General features: G+C 37.6%; 1 protein-coding gene and 1 long non-coding RNA gene across 3 annotated transcripts in view; one reads left to right on the forward strand and one right to left on the reverse strand.

Annotated features, from left to right (window-relative positions):
• Nucleotides 1-19533, forward strand: part of ssbp2a (single stranded DNA binding protein 2a) — a 36348-nt gene extending 16815 nt beyond the window's left edge. Inside the window, exons 5-17 of one of the 2 annotated variants that reach the window (XM_082170050.1) lie at nucleotides 14696-14767; nucleotides 16071-16127; nucleotides 16220-16280; nucleotides 16526-16593; nucleotides 16689-16756; nucleotides 16883-16931; nucleotides 17018-17053; nucleotides 17164-17218; nucleotides 18070-18140; nucleotides 18210-18288; nucleotides 18407-18435; nucleotides 18546-18644; nucleotides 18729-19533. In XM_082170050.1, the coding sequence (XP_082026176.1) occupies nucleotides 14696-14767; nucleotides 16071-16127; nucleotides 16220-16280; nucleotides 16526-16593; nucleotides 16689-16756; nucleotides 16883-16931; nucleotides 17018-17053; nucleotides 17164-17218; nucleotides 18070-18140; nucleotides 18210-18288; nucleotides 18407-18435; nucleotides 18546-18644; nucleotides 18729-18758 (774 nt within the window). In that variant the 3' untranslated portion in view covers nucleotides 18759-19533. Of the gene's footprint in view, nucleotides 1-14695; nucleotides 14768-16067; nucleotides 16128-16219; nucleotides 16281-16525; nucleotides 16594-16688; nucleotides 16757-16882; nucleotides 16932-17017; nucleotides 17054-17163; nucleotides 17219-18069; nucleotides 18141-18209; nucleotides 18289-18406; nucleotides 18436-18545; nucleotides 18645-18728 lie in introns of both variants that reach the window. The other variant, XM_082170049.1, reaches the window with a different exon arrangement.
• LOC309499040 lies at nucleotides 3765-6335 on the reverse strand. The gene is made up of 3 exons (XR_014206113.1): nucleotides 6057-6335; nucleotides 4995-5029; nucleotides 3765-4693 (listed from the first exon to the last, which is right to left on the reverse strand). It is a non-coding gene; the product is annotated as an uncharacterized lncRNA (long non-coding RNA).
• Nucleotides 19534-19792: the final 259 nt, after the last annotated feature.

Genomic DNA, 19792 nt, shown 5'->3' on the forward strand with positions numbered 1-19792 from the left:
GTTAAATAAATTAGTTATTTTTTTTAGCAAAATTGTGGTCTCTATATTTATGTGCTTTTTAGCAATACAACAGTAATGATTTTACATAACACAGATTGTCATATTCTCACTTAATATACAAGTCCAAAATGTAAAGTAACTAAATCCTGATGAACGATCCAGTGACTCAACCCGCATTGATTTCCATTGTTTAACTGCCATTTTTAGCATAGAAATATTACTGCTGTGCTTTAAGTGCTTTTCAGATTATTCTCTCCTGCCTAAACGAGGACATTCCATTTCCCTGGCAATCATAAACGCACTCTATTTTTACCCACTCTCCCACATTGTTTAAAAAAAAGAAAAAAAAGAGGAAGGCAGACAATGACTGGTACTCTGTTGCCTTTCTGTCGTTTTACACAAATTGAATGAAGCCTGAAACTCTGGAGATCTGTTGGATTTTGTCAGTGTTATTTTGACCGAATAGGGCTACACTTTGCATGTGTACACTTTTCCCTCAGTTGCTCAGAGTGGGTCACCTGTCGTAGTGGAATAGTTAACATATATAAAAAAATTAAATAAATCCAATTAAAATAGTCATACAGATAGTTTTCGAATAGATGAGATGACACACAATTGTATCATTGCATTACATATCGTTAAATATAACATGAAGCTGAATCTTCAGTCTGGTGATTGATCATTGATATTCATTGTTGCCAGTGCTTAAATATATTTTAAAAATCAGCATCCTTATTTGACTTTAAATGATCTCAATGTTCTTCTCAGTCGAGTAAATCAAATCATAATACATTTATACAACCGTTAGTGATGAGAGGTCAGACTGTTTAGGCTAAGTACACAAAGTGAAGTAAACTACTAAACCATGTTTTAATACTTACAACATATTCTGGTTAATCACTTATGCAACAGTTGTGTCCATTCATGCCATTCAGAATCTCATAGCCTGAAAAGCAGATCATAAGTAACAGATCTGCTACACTGCTGCTGCATTAATAGACATACATAAATCCCATAGCAGCAGTGGCGTATCCAGGACATTTTTACTGGGGTGGCCAAGATGGGACACAAAACTAGAGTGGGGTGGCCATATATACTATAAAGTAATGTTATGTAAACCTTTAAACTCTTATGAACAATAAAGGATTTTAATAATAGTAACAAAGTGCAAACTTTATTTTTAAATAATGGTACTATTTCATAAAATGTAAGATACAGTCACAGGCCTATTTAGGAAATGTGTTAACTATAGTCTGTTATTAATTGCCATAATGGGGGATATGATTTACTCAATTAACTTGGCCATTAACTTGTCCGAAAATGCATTTGTGTTTATCTGCAAAAAGGTTTACATACACTAGATTGCAGCCTAGGCTGCTGTTAATGTAAATATAATGTTAGTGGTTTGTTTTTAAAGTCTACATTAGAGATCTGCGCGGGACGGATTTCTCACTTAATAATTCCTAATGACATCTCAGTTCATCGCCATCTCACAAATCTCTGTTATTATCAATGAAACTGGCTGCGTAATTAATCTTTCATATTATCTACACTTTGTTTGATATAATAGATGATTTGCCAGTATGCAGAATTCAGCACTGAACAAAAAGTCAGTTTTGAGTGGTGAGGGGATTCTATCTTAAATGCATCTGATTGGCCATTGCGTTCAAGAAATCAACACATATGTCTGTGATTGGTTACATTGTTCAACGCTGCAAACATGTTATAAATAGAGACTCTGGCCTGTAAATCGTTTCTATTTTGTTTTAGTTGTTCTTGTTGCTTTTGTGCAACAGATGAATGACAATTTATTCGTTTTTATTTGTTCAATTTATAGATAATTCTATTTTGCGGGAGTCCCGACTCCCGCGAGTCGACACACGAGTGCATTACCGCCCGCGCCCGCACTCGGCCATCAGATCTATATTCCCGTGTCGCACTCTGTTGCGTTGGGTCCCGACCATACCTCTCAATCGACTGATTCCAGCGTTTTTATCGTTGTTGTATTGTTGCAACTGTGTGACCGTCCTCTTGTTTCACGGACCAGCAGCAGCAGGTGCACCGTGCAGCGCGCGTGCTCTTATCTCATGGGTCATCTGACCTGCATGGCCAAACGTCCGCTGAGCAAAAATCAGCTCTCACAGTCTCAGTACGACCGTTACTGTGTTAGTTAAAAATGTGAAACTGGCCCTAAATCAGTTGATGAGCTGTCATCACTGATTGACAACATTTCTCGTTTCTTGTGTTGACGAACTTGACCTACCTATCAGATCTGGGGTGGCCACAGGGGTGGCCAATCAGCTTTCAGGGGTGGCCCCGGCCACCCCAGGCCACCCCCTAGAATCGCCATTGCATAGCAGATCTAGGCAGGTGGAGCTGGGGGAGGTGGAGGGCTCTAGAAGAACTCTGTAGTAGGGCTGTGCGATTTGGGAAAAATATTTACTTGCAATTTTCTTGCAATCTGAGAGATATTGCGATGTAAAGTCAAGCTTCATCTCAATATTCTCAATAGTGTGCAGCAAACACTCTAAATTAAAGGAGTACAACATGCCTTTAACTGTAGACTATTCCACTACATTGTAGTCTAACAGATGCTGTGTGCCTTTCAATTAGTGTTCATTTTGTCAGCTATGTTTTTTTTTGTTTTTTTTTTTTTTGTCTTAGTCCTGTCAAATGTGCTTTTTAGTTTTTATCAGATTTAGTCAACCGTGTCCTGTTTTTGTTTAGTCAAGTTTCAGTCTGAGAACTTTAATCTACTTTTTGTCAATGCTGCATAATGGTTAAATTGATCATTATTTTGCTAAAAATTATAATCATAATGATTGTTGTCATTTGAGAAATGTATTTTTATTATTTCATTAGGACAGACTCGCGGCATATTTTTCAAAATTCATCCAGATCGCAGCCTATTACGATTAGCTAATCGTAAAGTTTCAAATCGCGATTGCGATTCGATTTCGATTGATCGTTCAGCCCTACTCTTTAGCATGCTGCAGGACTAGCTTACAGCAAACGATGAACTAGACCAGGGGTTCCCAAACTTTTCCATGACAAGGCCCCCCAAATACCACTAGGTTCTGGCCAAGGCCCCCCTTTTGCAGGATGTGTTATTGAACCCATCGACAATACTATGGCAAATGTAGAAATAAATAAATAAATAAAACATCTAGGTGAACATCAGATTATGTGATGGTGTTTGATACCAGCCAATCAGAAAGATTATAGAGATGAACCTATTACAATTTTCAAGGCCAATTCCGATTTGTCATTGAGTTTGACCAGCCAATAGCCTACCCAGATAGCCACTGGACGCTGTAACGGAACAGGGCCGCAACCGCAAAACGATAGAGCCGGGTCTGGCACGCATCCGCCTCACGGACTCGTTCCTGAGTCCAAACGCACATCGGGCCGAAGCCGTTTCTGGTCTGTTTTTAGGGGTTGTTGCGGATATGTGCCAGCGCCGATCCAGCACCGCCTGATCATCCCGTTACAGATGCGTAACGGGTGCGTGAAACGATTCCGCCTACCGGAGCTGTGCCGGATGTGTTACGATTCCACTTAAATCACCACTGGATTGTCCTTTTGCCTTATTTTCGGCATTTTAGTCAGTTAGGGTATCATAGTAACCTATGCTACCTAGGCATACATAAAGTTATTTTATAATAATGCTCTGTCTATCTACAGTAATTATCTTATATAGTTTTTCTGTGTAAAATAACTATGAAGTTATGTATAAAAATGCAATAAGTACATACATTCAAATATAAAGTTTGTATATTTACAGTTTTAATTTTTGGTCAAAGTTGTGAAACTAGACCTGCAATCTCTAATTAAGTACTTAATAATAGCAAATGTACAGTGAATTTCTGTTAAATTAACTAAACATACAAGTACGGAATACCTGCACACTTACAGTATTCATTAAACAAACACTGAACATCAAGATACGTGAATGATAGGAAATACAAGCTTAGTATAGAATTTAGAACATGTAAAAATATCCACATTAAAAGGCAATTGCTGTATGCCTTTATACTCTAATATAACTTGTTTTAAACATTTACAATTACATTTTTTCCAAAGTGACTTAAAATTAAGAGAACAATAGAAGCAACAAGTGCAGTGACAAGTCCCAGTTAGTGTAGCACAGTGCACAAATTATTTTTTTATTAAAACAAAGATTTAGTATTATTGGGTCAAGTGTTTATGAAAAGATGGATCTTTAGCAGTTTCTTGAAAATGTGTTGAGTTGGGCAGGTCATCCCACCAGCAGGGAACAGTCCAGGGAAAGGTCAGTGAAAGTGATTGTGTGTCTCTTTGGGATGATGGCACCACAAGGCGCCGTTCACTTGCAGAACACAAGCTTCTGAAGACACACAGATCTGAAGCAGTGAGTTTAGGTCTTGCTGCAGCATCTGGATCAGTTGCAGAGGTTTGACTGATGCTGGAAGAGCTGCAATAGTCCAGTCTGGATAGAACAAGAGCTTAGACAAGGAGTTGTGTGGCTCCGATAGGAAGGGCCGGATCTTTCTGATGTTGTATAAGGCAAATCAGCAGGATCACACAGCAAGGATGGTTTGGCTGAAACCATAAGCAGTTCTGTCTTGGCAAGGTTGAGTTGAAAGTCATTCATCCAGCAAGAATTTTCCATCAGGTAGGCTGAGATGCAAGCAGCAACCGTCAGATCCTTTAGCTGGAATGAAAGGTAGAGATATGTGTCATTAAGTGATAGGAAAAGTCATGTTTCTAAATGAAAAAGCCTAGTTACGCTACCAACAACAACAAAAAAATTAAATAGATGGGTGGAATCTAACACAATCGTGGTCTTACTGTAGTAAAACCAAACCTTGTGCAGTGGCCTCACAAGGATCAAATGAATATTCATATGGGAAAATATAGTATAAAACAAATTACATTTTCTGCCACTTTTAGTGAAATCATATGGAATCAGAAGACTCGGCCATTACAATATTTTAAATTACTTCTTCCCATACCTTGTTTGCCATGATAATTCTGCTTTCCACTTGACCTGAAATCACAAAAAAAAAAAAAAAAAAAAAAAACTCAGTATTACATTTACACATGTAAGAATATGTTCCACTGAGACAATGCAAAACCTAAACTGACTATGATCTGGAAGCTGAGCAGGAAAGGCTAACAGTGAAGTTTTGAGCTGAGACACCTAACCTTAGGGGTGTAAGTTAACTGTCTGTTCATCTGGATCAATGCAATTTTCATAACCAATGATCAAAAGTATCCTATGAAAAAGGCTACTATGATGACCCCAGGCCATCCAAAATGTAGATACGTTCATTTCTTCATCAGAACACAAACATTCTATCAACTTTTATTTTATAAGCCTAATATATGCACATATATGCATTCTAGATAGCTACGTGTTGGCAAGCAGATGCAGCCAGAATATGCAATTTATCATGTTGTGTTCATATTCTAGTCTCATGTGCTTTCCTGTATCAAGTACAGTATTTACTGAATTCGTTTTCTTAACAGTCTTGAGATAACGTTAGCCATGTTTAACCCTTACGAAAATTAACTATGGTTTAACCACAAAGAAAAAAAACAAGAAAAAAAACATGGTAGGCCAGCTAGGCCTATTTGTTTTTGTAGTATAACTGTGGTTATTAAAAATGGTAATAAAAATTGGTTAGTTAAAACCGAGGATATTTTTTAAGAGAAGAATTTTCAGCTTCCAGACAGTGATTCAAAATGTCCCGCCATTTAAGAGATTGATTTACTGACAGATACTATCGCGTATTAACGAAGATTTTATTCACAATTAAACGGACTTTGATATGTATAACAAGTCTACGAAAGCTTGTTTTAGGTCTTTTGAGGTGTGGGTTCAACTGATCTTTCTTAAAACAGATGGAAAATGTAAAGACGCATGCTACATTTTCAGTGTTTTGCCCTCCAGCTCTCGCCAGTTATGACAGAACATAATTTAAGAATGCTAACGTTAGCTTGAAAACTGTAAACGTAACACAAATGTAATATAAAATATCGTTCACATGTAACTTAGTATATGAGACTCTTACCTCAGCCGGTGATCGGTTGGCATGATGTCCGCTGACGAACAAGGCTCACAGAAAAGGGTGTTATTTCCAAAGAATCCAAACGGACTGACAGACAACAGCTCCTGCTCACGGCTGCTCTTGACGAACACGATTGCTTTGAACCACTGTTGATCTCACAGTCTACTTCACGAGAGTAGACTGAATTCAAATCTCCCGCTTGCCCAAACTCGATCCTGATCAGCTAACGTTAACCGTTGTGGGCGGGAGTAAACAGCGGAAAAGTAATGGCGGCGAATTTGAATCTGCGTCATCTCGCGCGCGCGCACTCACACACACACAAAGCCCTGAATGTGCAGCAACGGCAAATGCCTTTTATTTGCAAATATTTGCTGTATAATGACAAAACGGTAAAAATCTGTAAAAAAAAATACAGACAATTACTTGTAAAATTACACCTTTTTTTTTACAGTGTGTGCTGTAACGGACCTGTTGCTGTATAGTTTTTAAACACTGATAATATTGTTCAGCTTAATGACAATGCATTTATCTCATGCTCTAAGATAGAAAAATAAATATGCAGACAGGTAACCATGTTGTTTTGAAAATGTTTATTCCACGGAGTTCTTCACACAGTTTGAGAAAAGTATTTCGGATGTGGTCCACATCAGGTAGTCTCTGTCAAAACAGTGTTGGCTCAAATCTGTTTTGCAGATATGGGCCAGAGCAGTTTTTAGCCCTTTTTTAAATGCAGTCGGCTCAGATATGTATCACAGATTCGGGCCACACCAGTGTAGCCTATGTGAAAACAGTATCGGCTCAGATTCATATTGCAGATCTGGACCAAATCAGTGTCAGACACAGCTAATGTCTTTCGGTTACCTATGGGAAAAGTGATCTGGGCCAGATCTGTAAAATGATATAAATACTGAACTGATGGCAGTTAGATTGTTTAAGCTGAAACCTCTGTCTGGCACGGATCTGGTTCACAATCAGAAAACGTCTCTAAGATAGAAACGGAGGCAAGGGGCTTAAAACGGATCCGTGCCAAATGTAATTGCTATCTGGGTACAGAGTTTAGCCGATTCTGATTTTATTTTTTCTAACCACTTTACAGCACACACAAATATTTATTTTCTATATATATATATATATTTTATAAAACACCACTTTTATCCAAACTGATTAATAAAAACAAGTTTAAATGGGTACATTTTCTATAAATATTTTTGAGTCTTCATTTTCTTGAAGCCTACTGAAGTTCTTGTTAAAACACACTATACATGCAAATTATGTGCATTTTTGGTACTTTTTGTGTGAAATCATATTTATTTTGTCCATCAAAAGTGTGCTTTCACTTTAATTGAGCGTGAGCAGCGCAGCAAAAATAGACTCGGCGCCGAAACCCTCCACTTCACTGCTGCTCACGGCACGCGACGCTCCTGCTTGACGCTCACGCGCTGCTCCAGCTCGCATTTGAATGCACTCACTGAACATGCACGGCGAAAAAAATTCGCGCTACTCACGCGCCGCTCGTGGTCTGAAACGGCCGTAATTCACAAGGTTTCCTACATGTGCGTTCTGTGTGCACGTGATGCTGATGTTACGCGATGTTAATCATGCGGCGGCCGAGTGCATTTGAATCGGCATTATGTCAGACTGAAAATCACGTGAAAATCGGCCAATTCTGGTCACCAGCCGATCAATCAGTTAATCTCTAAAAGATTAACATTAAAAGTATAATGTTCAGATAGGCTATGCAACAAATTATTAAAATGTTATTTTATAACAATACTCATATTAACACAATTTTTTTTTCCAACTTGCTGCGGCCCCCCTGGCGCCCCCTGCGGCCCCCAGTTTGAAAACCCCTGAACTAGACTATTTAAATGTTGAGCAAGCAATCTCATTGGCTGCAGGATCAGCAGAGGCCAATCAGCTTGCGCCATGCGATAATGATGTGATTGCTTGCAGATTGCATGTAAGGACCTATCAGCCTGCGTTCAGTTTCATGACTGAACTAGATATTTTACTGTCAACCTGGAAACTGAAAATACATGGTAGCATGAGGAACAACTCATTTTGATTGGGATTGAATATACTAAAACATAAATGTAATATGATGCTATAGGGTGTTTTTATTTACTTTCTCCCCTTTATTTAGTAAAGCTGTTGTATAGAAATGCAATATTATCCACTACTAAAATCCCACTGTGATGTTCCTGACAGTCAGGGAGTGCTCTATTAAATACTGAATATATAAAGAAATGTGTACTGTAGTTTGTAGCTAAAACTATTTTTGATTAGACGTTTGATTAATCAGCACCATTTAATAAATCAGCAAATCCTGAGCAAATTCTGTGTCAAGTTCTGATAAGCTTTTAACATAATTGTCTTTACATTCACATCCTTCATATTCCCTAGTGATTCTCTCCTGCCTGGCTTAGGGCTAGTCTCATCTGCACTTTCATTTTCTTTGTTCGCACAGAGTAGAACACAAACAGCAGCAAATTAAACATGAGAGGAAAAGGGGAAGCACGACAGCATGAAATAGCTTATAATATTATGCAGCCTATTCAAGCATGTTAATGAAGATTTTCACCCCTGAATGGAGAGGGATATTTCACACAGTGTATCCACATTCAAGCTTGGATTATTGCTGCTACACTGAATAGTATAGCCTACATGTGCTTTTTTATCTTTGTTTATCTTAAACGTTTATCTCTTGCCAAAGAAAATTGGGGTTCTCTAGATTTAGATTTTCACTTTAAAATGTGCAGTTCAATCAATGACTTTCTTAATCCATTGTTCTAATAATATCTGACAAGCATGGCTTAGTGGTCTATTTTTCCTTCCATGTTTTTGAAGCTATTTAACACATTTTAGCTTGACAGAAATGAGAATTATCACTTCTTATGGATGATTATGATGATGATGATGATGATGATAATACGGTTATATTTAGAATAATATTGTGAGTAAGTAAGTACTCAATAAAAGAATCTAAAAACAAAATATTTATTTAAACAATATTATTTAAGATTACATAATATATCATAGCATTATCAAGATATGCTGAGAAGTAATAAACGTTCCTAGTCTAAAGAAAGCATGCCAACAGGACATTGACAATTGACAGGCTATTTTCTCAACAAACAAAAAAAAACTTTTACATGTTCTCCATATGTCTCACTGTGTTGTCTGGGCAAGTGTGAAAGGTGATTGGCATGATGGGGTGAATCATTTTATCATTATTGTGTGTTTAATCTCAGTATGTTCTGATGCATAATATGAGCCAGGGTACTTTTACACACAACTGAATTGGTATGCACACACAGATGCACACACTATTCTCAGACGTTCCTGTAATGTCTGGTTGGCCGTGTTCCAGAGGTAGAGAAGTGGACTCAGGGTGGAGTGAGTTAGCAGCTGGGCAGGGTGTTCATTGCGGGTTAATTGAAAACACTGTTGTCCTGAAGTAACCCCCTTACACACACAGAAGTAAACACACCGGTTGGTTAAAGTCTGCCATCTGTAAAGCAGAGAATGTTTCCAGCAGAGAGAGAGACAGCAGGAGAGGAGATGTGATGAGGATGACCTCATCACTGCATTAGATTAGACTGCAGATATTATGGGAAAGGTTGTCTGGTGGGTATAGGACTGCATCATTACCCGGGAGGCTTCTGGCTCCATCCTTTATACACAAGTTTTCTAAGTAACCATTCTAATGTTGTTCCTTAAGCGGTCGTTTATAAAAATGCAAAACGCAGGGCAGTGGAATGTGAAAACCGCGTTTTTAAATCATGATATGGAAGTTGGGATCATCTTTTCCTCCCTATTGTGACGTATATCTGAGTGAAACGGCTTCTTGAACAGGAAAAAATATTGAGTGGGGCTTGATTCTGTTTTGGTTCATTGTGGTTTGCTATTGCTCTGATCTCACGTGGGTAACAGGTTGTCCTGCCCTCGCGCCGTGAACGTGTCATCAGAGAAGAGATGTTGTTGCAAGAGGGAGGAGGACTTTGATTAGAGATTATGAGGGCACAGTTGATTTCATGGTGACGTTAAATGCTGAACTTATAGCTTGAGCTCCACATTTTTAGAACTCGTATCACGTGCTAGACGTAAGACACTAGGTCGTAAGACACAAGGTTTCCAGATACTTTGTTTTTGCTCCAGCATTTAAAATTGTTCCTAACAAAGCCACAGCAGAATCAAATGGTGAGCCTCCAATGAAGTAGTTGCATTCCTGAATGAATCAGTGTTGATGAACGAATTGGTTGAGTGAAAGATTTGATGGCTAATTCATAAACACAATCGGTGGCTGCGTCATAAGCAAATCACGGCAGTATGCGGGTGGGCTTTAGAATATTATTAACTGCAAGCAGGGGAGTCTCGAGAAGCCAGGTTATCCTGGTATATTTTTCTGTTGATATAAAAAATCAGAGGTGGACAAAGTACACAACTTCCTTACTTGAGTGAAAGTACATATACTACTAGTCAAATATTACTCTGTTGCAAGTAAAAGTTGTAAAGACCGATTTTTACTTAAGTAAAAGTACAGAAGTACTTGTTTTTAAAAGTACTTAACTAAGTATCAAAAGTAAAAAGTAAATGTCAATGCATTGTTTTATTATTGTTGCATTGTTGTCGTATGTAATACTTAGAGTACCTTATGCCTCTGAATCTATGCCTGCTACATACCCTCATTTCAATATCAAGTTTATTTCTAGAACACAGTTCCAGAAGTGGGATTGAATGTGAGATTGAATAAGTGTGCTCAATAACGTCCACAATGGTTTTGGACACCCAAATGGCTGATCTCTCAAATAGTGCCCTATTTAAAGTTGTTTGGCTTTTAGTATGAATATGTTAGCCTTACTGTCATCTATAAGCTAGTGCGCTCCAAAACAATGACAAAATTCGCATTTAGAAGACCAAACCCAACGTTGAAAATGAAAATCAGATTGATGTCAGAATCCAACGCCAGATTGACATTATGTAAATGTACTTTGTTACTGTCCACCTCTGTAAAAAATCGGGTACTTTTAGCAAATATAGCAGGTGAATTATGTATATGATGTTTATTACGATATTATGATGAACTATATGCCTTTCTCCACTGACGTTCTATGATGTTCAAAGCGTTTCTAAGGATGCTGGTTTTTACAAGGCAGACTGAGATGGTGAACGGAAACATGGTTTGTGTAATATTAGCAACACATTATTAGCTGTTTGATAACATAGTCAAGCTAAAGGCTAATCATATTAATTGCCATTATGTGTGACGTTGTAAAGAGCGATACCATTGTGCAGCGTTTACTACAGTAGCTTGAGTAAAGTTAAGTGAGCGCATCCCTGAGCTGGTAACCTACCAGCGTCAGTTGCATTGCTTCACCGCCATTCACAAATCCTCTTTTGTGTCCTCATGGGATAGTAAAGTGTCCATCGTATGCACACTTCAGAATCTTCCCAGAAGTAGTAGGTCATCCGGGTACACCGTTCTATGAGTACTGTGAATTCAGACACACTTCTTGTGTCACATACTTTTTTTCACCTAATATATAGTAGTGAAGTATGCGATTTTGGATGCGGGACCTATTTAGTTAGGCCACTGAGTGAATGAGGGTTCTTGATTGAATCGGTTGAATAAATGACTCAGTGAGTTGCTTATAAGGACAGTCACTTGTTGCAAACTATAATGGCGCAACAATATAAACGGAGTCACTGAAAAATCTCACCACTAATCACAACAGACACAGTCAGTAAAGTGGCACAAACCGCAAAAGTCCAGAATTCTATTAAGGACATGATGGAAATTATACATTTTATTTTCTATTATAAATCCACATCCAATTTTGGGTATCAACAGGAAGTGTCGGCATGACAGGGGATGAATGGATGAAGGGGGCGAGAGAGAGATTAATAGAGGACTAGAGACTTTCTTCCTGTCGGTATTATTGAGATATATCCTGTTATTATATTGGTCTGTCTGTATTCTCAGCTGGCTTACTCTTCCCATCCTATACACATGGCTCAGGTCCAACTGTCACTATAATGTATCTCTGTTGTCTCTCAGTGGAGCTTATGTAACAAGTCACATGCTTAAAATAACAGATGTGAGAATGACAGCAAAAGAGGACAGACAATATAGCGAATAGGCATTGTTATTTGATTAAATTAAATTTCCTTATTTATAAATTTTGCTTTATTTAGGATGAATTTCAGTTTGTGAATTTGATGTTTTTGTATTTTGATATATTTCAATATCAATCTCTCTCAAGTTAAAGGGATGGTTCGGAGTAAAATCAACCTAGGGTCCTTTGCACCATGACCTCAAGCCAAACACCCCCCCAGAAGCTTTTATTCCCTTGGTCGAACATTATTAAAGTTAGAGCTTATTTAGAGATATCAGCCGAATGGCTTAGTGCAGGCGCTAATGGATCCAAGGATGTATCTCGTAAATTACCCCACTAATAATGCCCAGAATGGTACCAAACTTATACAGTAGTACAAATAGGTTCTGTACTCATAAAACAAGGCAGTGGAAAGTTTGTAAGTACATCAGGAGTTTATTTAAATAGCACTTGCCTGACGGCTCATGCTACTGCTAACCCGGACGTCGAGGTCACTTCCGTGATTTGGGAAAAGCCCGTAAAAGTCCTTTGCAAAACTCACAAGTGTAAATAAAGGCCCTTGCACACGGAGTCATGTTTGGCTCGATTCCATGGTGCAAAGGACCCTTGGTCCGAACCATCCCTTTAACTTTGGATTGTTTGGTTAGTTAGTTACATGTACAGCACTCTTTGCTTGTTTCATTGTTGAATTCCAGTTTTGCTTTACCCCTTTCATCCTCTGTGTAACAGTCCTTATAACCTGGATCAAATGTTTTTGTTTCTCTAATTTGAGCTGAGTAGATTTATTTCTCTCTGAGTGTGAGGACTAGGGATGTTGTCCTGATGCAGCTGATGAGAAAGTCTAGACAAGGGGACTTGCCATTCTACCCACGTTTCTCTAATGAGTAGAGAAATGAGTCTCTCTACCCAGCCAGCCACTGAAGGAATCTCTCTCTCTCTCTCTCTCTCTCTCACACACACACACACACACACACACACACACACACACACACACGCATGCATGCAGCCTCCTTATTGCAGACAGAAGGAGCAAATCTAATAAATATGGAAATGTACTGCAGGCTTAAACCTTAAGAATCTGGAACATGTCGGCCATGTGTATAGTACAACTGTTTCTTTCACCAAGTAAGAAGTGAGAAAATAAACAAAGAAATTTCATTGCACTTGTATACTAATTGTCACGGTTTAGTCCAGAGGATGATGATGGCATCATCAGATGCAAAAAGATCTTAAATAACAAAAAGGGGTGGCTGATTATGATTTCACTTTTTTAACTTTAGTTAGTGTGTAATGTTGCTGTTTGAGCATAAACAACATCTGCAAAGTTACAACGCTCAAAGTTCAAAGCAAAGGGAGATTTTTTCTTTTAAAGGAATTGCTTTTTAAGGACTACAACAAATGGCTGGTAGAGACTACACAACATTCCTCTGTTGTAAACATTCCTATTATTTTGTATTAAGGCATAAAGCATAAAGACATTTTTTTTTTTAAATACTACCATCATATAAAGATACTGTTCAGTGAATAATATATATATATATATATATATATATATATATATATATATATATATATATATATATATATATATATATATATATATATATATATATATATATATATCACATTACAATGAAAATGTGCAGAGTCATAATTTTCTTAGATTTTTGGGATGAAATACAGTAAGACCCAGACACACTCCTGGTCATTTTAATCCTACTGTAATTACTGCTGAGCAGTTCATGGCACTTAGGTTGGTATGTTGAGGTAACTGCCATCATTGTATTTAGTGGCAAACAGGGAAAAGCAATTGTTTCTGTTCCATTTCCAGTGAGTAGAAAGTCTGAACTGCCAGTGAAACTGTAGTACACACCAACACTAGTGCTTTTAATTATTCAGTGGACAAAATGTGTTTGCCAGGAGGTGCAACTTCTCAGTGTCTGTCTTCCCACTGTTTCATATTTCCTCCCATTGTTCAACTCTTAGGTTTGTGTGCGTGAGCGTGTCAGTGCTGGAGCACGTGATATCAGATGTGAGGTTTTAAAACTACAGGCTAATAGGGATAGTTCACCCAAAAATAATTGAAAGAAATCTATCATGATTTGCTTTTGACAAACAATGTTTTGAAGAATGTTGGTAATTGTATGTGCCAAAAAAATAAATAAATATATATATATATATATATATATATAATTTAAGTCAATGGGAAACCGTTTAGTTACCAACATTCTTCAAAATATTTTTTGTGTTGTGACTTTTGTATCTGATTTTGAAGTGTACAGTAACTTGTCTTATAAGAAAAGAGCTGTAATTATTGTACAGCACCAATGCTGATAATAATTTGTTGCTGCTTGTTTATTGCACTGGCTCTTCAAAGGATCCATACATTTTCAGGTTATTTATAGAGTATGTTATTCTCAAAATGATACGTTACATGTGAAATCCTACTCCTCTTCCTCAATCTTCCTGTGTCCTTTATGTGTGGGTATTTCAACTGAGTTGTGTGTTTGTGTGTGTGTCCTGTAGAGTGCAACACAGAGTCCGGTGATTGGAAGTCCTCCTGGGGACGGTATGCCTTTGCCCCCGGGATTTTTCCAGGTACATACATAATGTGTATATTAAAAGTTTTGCACTGAGACACTTCTGATTTGCATCTTTTTGTGCTTACATTCATTATTTTGAAATATCTTATTGCTAAAGGCCATTGGAAGAGTCTGAAACAGGATTATACCACAACAAACGAGCAGCATGTAAAAAAAAAAATGAATTCAGATAATGGAGGTGTGGAATACTGTATAAAAATAAATTCATTTCTTCCTCTGTGATTGACAGTTGAGCCGGGGAGACAGTGCTGAGTCAGGAGAGATTATAGTGAATGGGACATTAAATATTTATTCAGGCCAAGAAAACTATATGTGGATGTCTATAACAGCAGATTATGCAAACATTTCCACACTTTGATTTTTTTAATTGGAAAGAGAAAATGTGTGTCTTTTCAATTATTTGTTTAATTATCTGTTATAATGTGGTATTTTTGAAGGAGGATTTCGAGTGTATAAACACTGCGCTGTGTGTTCGTCAGTTAAAATGCACCAGAACGTACATCGATTAACTGTCGGCAGGCAGTCTGAGAGCTGCTGTCCTGCCTGATATGTATTGACAATCGCTCCGATTCCAGACGAATCCAGCTCTAACAATCCTTTTTTCAGTTCCCCTCTCAAACTCACTCAGTTTGATCTGGTTTTATCTTAACCAACCCTCTGAGATATCTGCTTTAGACCTCACAAATATAGCATTGTTTACTACACATCCATGAAACAGTACTTTTTCTAGTACTTGTGAAATGCTGTTTGCAAGCCAATTGACATCCATTGTTTGATGTATTTACAAGTAAAACAGGATATATGTTCATTGGGATTTGGTGATAAAAAGTAGGTGTTATTTTCCAGAATGGAGCCAAACCTGAATGTGAGTTGGGTAAAATAATGCCTAAATAGAATAATGAGCATCAATGAGTCATTCATAATAAGACCAAGAATATGCATTTAAAAAGCAAATAGGCTCGTTTTTGACTTGAAAGAGATGCTGTACAATCACTCGATTGACTTCTAATTGCATTACTGTTAACATGCTTTTGCTGTTTTGCATTGAGGGATAAATTGAAGTCACATATGTTGATTATAAAGTTTAACCCACACAGGTTTGACATCAGCATTGAAGTTAAACATCTGTAAGACTAAATAACAGATTTCAAATAGAAATGCAGTGTTGCCATCTGGTGGTGTGATTTATAGTGCCCGTTGCTCTGGTTTGCCTGCAGGGTGAACCATGAAGGATTTGTGTTTAGTTTCTTGAAAATTTAATTGATCAATTGTTCTCTGTCCTTGTGTTTCCTCAGCAGTTTCTGTCTCCTCGATACCCAGGTGGGCCCAGAGGCTCTCTCAGAATACCCAATCAGGTATTTTCACTCATATATTCTGCTTTCGGGAACTAGGTTTTCATTCCTCGCATTATAATGCCTGAAACTTCAATCTGAATGGTTTTGAACAGGCTTTGGGGCCTGGGAACCAGCCTCTCCTTCCCAGTGGGATGGATCCTACCAGACAGCCAGGTATCTAAAATACTAACAACTCTTATGATCAAGTCAACACTTCTGCCCTTTTTTATGAAATACTTTGTCTAATTTGAATGTATGTGCAGCTATCAAATGTTATTATTTAAATCCATTCAACAAATTCTTTCTATAATTATAGAAATTGTGGAAAAAAGTCTGTAGATTCCCTAAACAGCCATAATAATACATAAAACTATGGCGTATGTGAAGCAACCTCTTTGCTTAATTTGCCCATTTGCAAGGCCATCCCAACATGAGTGGGCCTATGCAGCGGATGACACCTCGAGGAATGGTTCCTATTGGACCACAGGTGAGTTATCCATGGAAAATTAGGCAAAGGTGTGTAAGCATGTTCATAAACTTGAGTGTATTGTGATGTATTATTGGGTATAATTGATGTTCCAGAACTATGGTGGTGGGATGAGACCTCCCCTAAATGCCATATTGGGACCCGGAATGCCTGGGATTAACATGTAATTGTATTCAGATCACAGTTCATCATCATTCCCTAAATACTTCAGCAATCATTAAGTCAGAATCCCTATTGTTGTACTGTATAAATTGTATAAAACTATATATTTGTATGCCGTTGTGTAAAGGGGTCCTGCAGGAGGAAGACCATGGCCCAATCCTCCAAATAACAATTCGGTTAGTTCTCAACATGGCATGATAATTGATCAGAAGTCTTGCATCCTAAACAATATAATACCAGTACATGTTCTTTCTCCCTGCAGATCCCTTATTCATCTGGGTCTCCGGGCAGTTATTCGGTAGGTAATGCAATGCTGTCTAAGGTTTCTCTGGTACAGTACCTTGTCTTAGATACACTTTGGGTAACACATTCTGGTCATGTGAATAAGCAGAATCAGTGTGTTTGCAGGGTCCCCCAGCAGGAGGCGGACCTCCCGGGACACCCATCATGCCCAGTCCTGCAGGTAATTTTTTTTTATCTTAGGTCTAAGTGTACGTTTACACGACAACGATGTATTTAAAACAGAAAAGATTTTCCTTTCCTATCCGTGAAAATGATTAAAAACGCCGTATTATTCTTCCAGGCCAGTAGTTGGCGTTGTCACTTTTGTAAAGAAACACTAAACTCCATATAGACTGAACACATAATATGACATCACAGTTTTCACAAATTCCCGTTTTTGTATTTTACATGGAGACGATAACTTGCACTTTGAATCCTGTTGTCGTGTGAATGAACTGCAAAAACACAAAGTTTTCCATTTTTAGTTGAAAACGGTGTCGTGTTCCATCCAGTTGGAGGATATCAAGCATGTTTGATATTTTGAGTGGATTTTAGGACATATTGTTTTCATTCGTCATGCGTCTCCTAGTAATAAGCCACATTTCTGTGGGAGTTTATTTTTGAATGACTTGAAAGTTTGGTAGTGTGCGATCCACATTCATTTAGTGTATGATGCCCAGTTTTTCTCTGTAACTATTTACAAAGTCAGCAAGTGTTTTTTATACATAGTGATTTAAAATCTGTTCAGTCTTGTATCCTAAAGAATACAATACTGAACAGATTTTAAGATATGACTGTTTAGATTTGAAAAGTCCTGTCATGTATTCCAGCCTTTAGCAACGTTTGCTAACAGCATTGCCATCAGCCAACGTGGTTCTATTTCAGTTAGCATTAGCATAGAAGATATTAGCATCCTATGTAGATGCTAGACAGCAGGAAACACACTTACATTGTTTACCCATACCAAGTCGGTTCTTTTATCTTTAGCTAATAATGAAAAAACTAATGTGTGACGTACAATATTGATTTTAGAGTCAAACAATTCGAGTGACAACATGTACACCATGATCAGCTCAGTCCCTCCAAATGGAAACAGACCAAATGTGAGTATTTGTTTTAAATAAGAACATAAGAAGTATATTTTGTTTTCCTTATGGCATTTTTCCTTTCAGTTTCCTTTAGGTTCAGGTGCCGATGGCCCAATAGGCAGCATGGCAGGCATGGAGCCTCATCATATAAATGGTTCATTAGGTGTGACAGATTTAACTGACACAACACAATGCCAAACATAAACATATTTTCCATCCATTTGCACATTCTCGCCTTTCATTCAATACTTTAGTCTTTTCCTTTTCCCCCCATTCAACAGGATCTGGTGACATTGAAAGCCTCCCAAAGGTATGGGACATTTCTGTACTGTTTTGAAAGATATTTAAACTCTGACGTACATTTCTCTGAAATTCAATGTGGTTGCTGTCCTCAAACTTCTTTTTTTTCACATTCATCAGAGCTCACCAGGAAACCTCAGCATGAATAATCAGCCTGGCACACCAAGAGATGACGGAGAAATGAGTGGCAACTTCCTCAACCCATTTCAAAGTGAAAGTGTATGTATGCAGAAAGATTTTTCCATAGGATCATTAAAGTACAACAGCAGCTGTCATTTTAAATACCTTCTTGTCTTCTTGCAGTATTCTCCAAACATGACAATGAGTGTGTGAGAGGACAGCACAGGAGTGAAAGTACACGTTTTTACCATGTCAATTGACTAAACAGAATCTTCTCTCCACCGGCTCTTTGGATTTCTACTCATTTTGTCTTTGGTGAACTACCGTGAATTACAGTGATGTCATCCTACTCCAAATCTAAACAAACTCAAGCAAGCCATGAAAGGAAGCAGAAGACACCTAGAACAAGCTTTTTTCAAAAAATGTTGTCATTACATGGTTAATGTCTGTGTCTTGTTTGGATTCACACAGGGCTGGACTGTACATGTTTACTTTTTTATATACATTTGTTTTCTGTTCTATGCAGTATAGCTGATACCAAGGAAGCCCTCAGTATTCCATACAACAGTTCCCCAATGATAACTTCCACTTTTAGATAAGCATAATTTACAGTTACACACTGTTATGTTTGAACAGCAAATGTTTTTTTTTAGTTGAGCAACTACATATGTGGTGGTTTTTCTCAAGATTTTTCAAGGCTTTCATTCAATATATGTTGTTTTCACAAGTTTAAACAAGGTTTTTAGCTTCAATGCAATGAATTTGACCAGACAACCACTACTGGCAAAATCACCTTGTAACAAACACACTGTTTAGGCAAACCACAGTTTCGTTTAATTTCCGTTAGGCTGTGGAAAAAGACTAATGTATATCCTGAACTTACATTTTTAGGACTCACCTCAGTTCTTTTCATGTTGGATTTGTTCTTGTAAATACAGCTATCTGTGAAGAATTTGGATATGCTGATATAAAAATCATTTTCACCATTTGTAGAGTTTGTGTATGTGACCTTTCTGAGAAAAAAACAAAAAACAAAAAAAACTGCACAGGGCACCATGAATATTTATATTGGTCCCACCCTGCTATTTTATACTGGTGTTGATCTAAAACTACAATATTCTCACTGATTAACTGGTCAGCTGATGTGCTCTTGATGGATAAAAAAAAAAAAAAAAGTGAGCAGGATTGGTTAAATAGCTTGGAGACAACCTTACAACTAGTTCAAAGCACAACATATGTTGGTGACC

This window comes from Leuciscus leuciscus, assembly GCF_965113295.1.
Source record: "Leuciscus leuciscus genome assembly, chromosome: 5".
Lineage (NCBI taxonomy): Eukaryota > Metazoa > Chordata > Actinopteri > Cypriniformes > Leuciscidae > Leuciscus > Leuciscus leuciscus.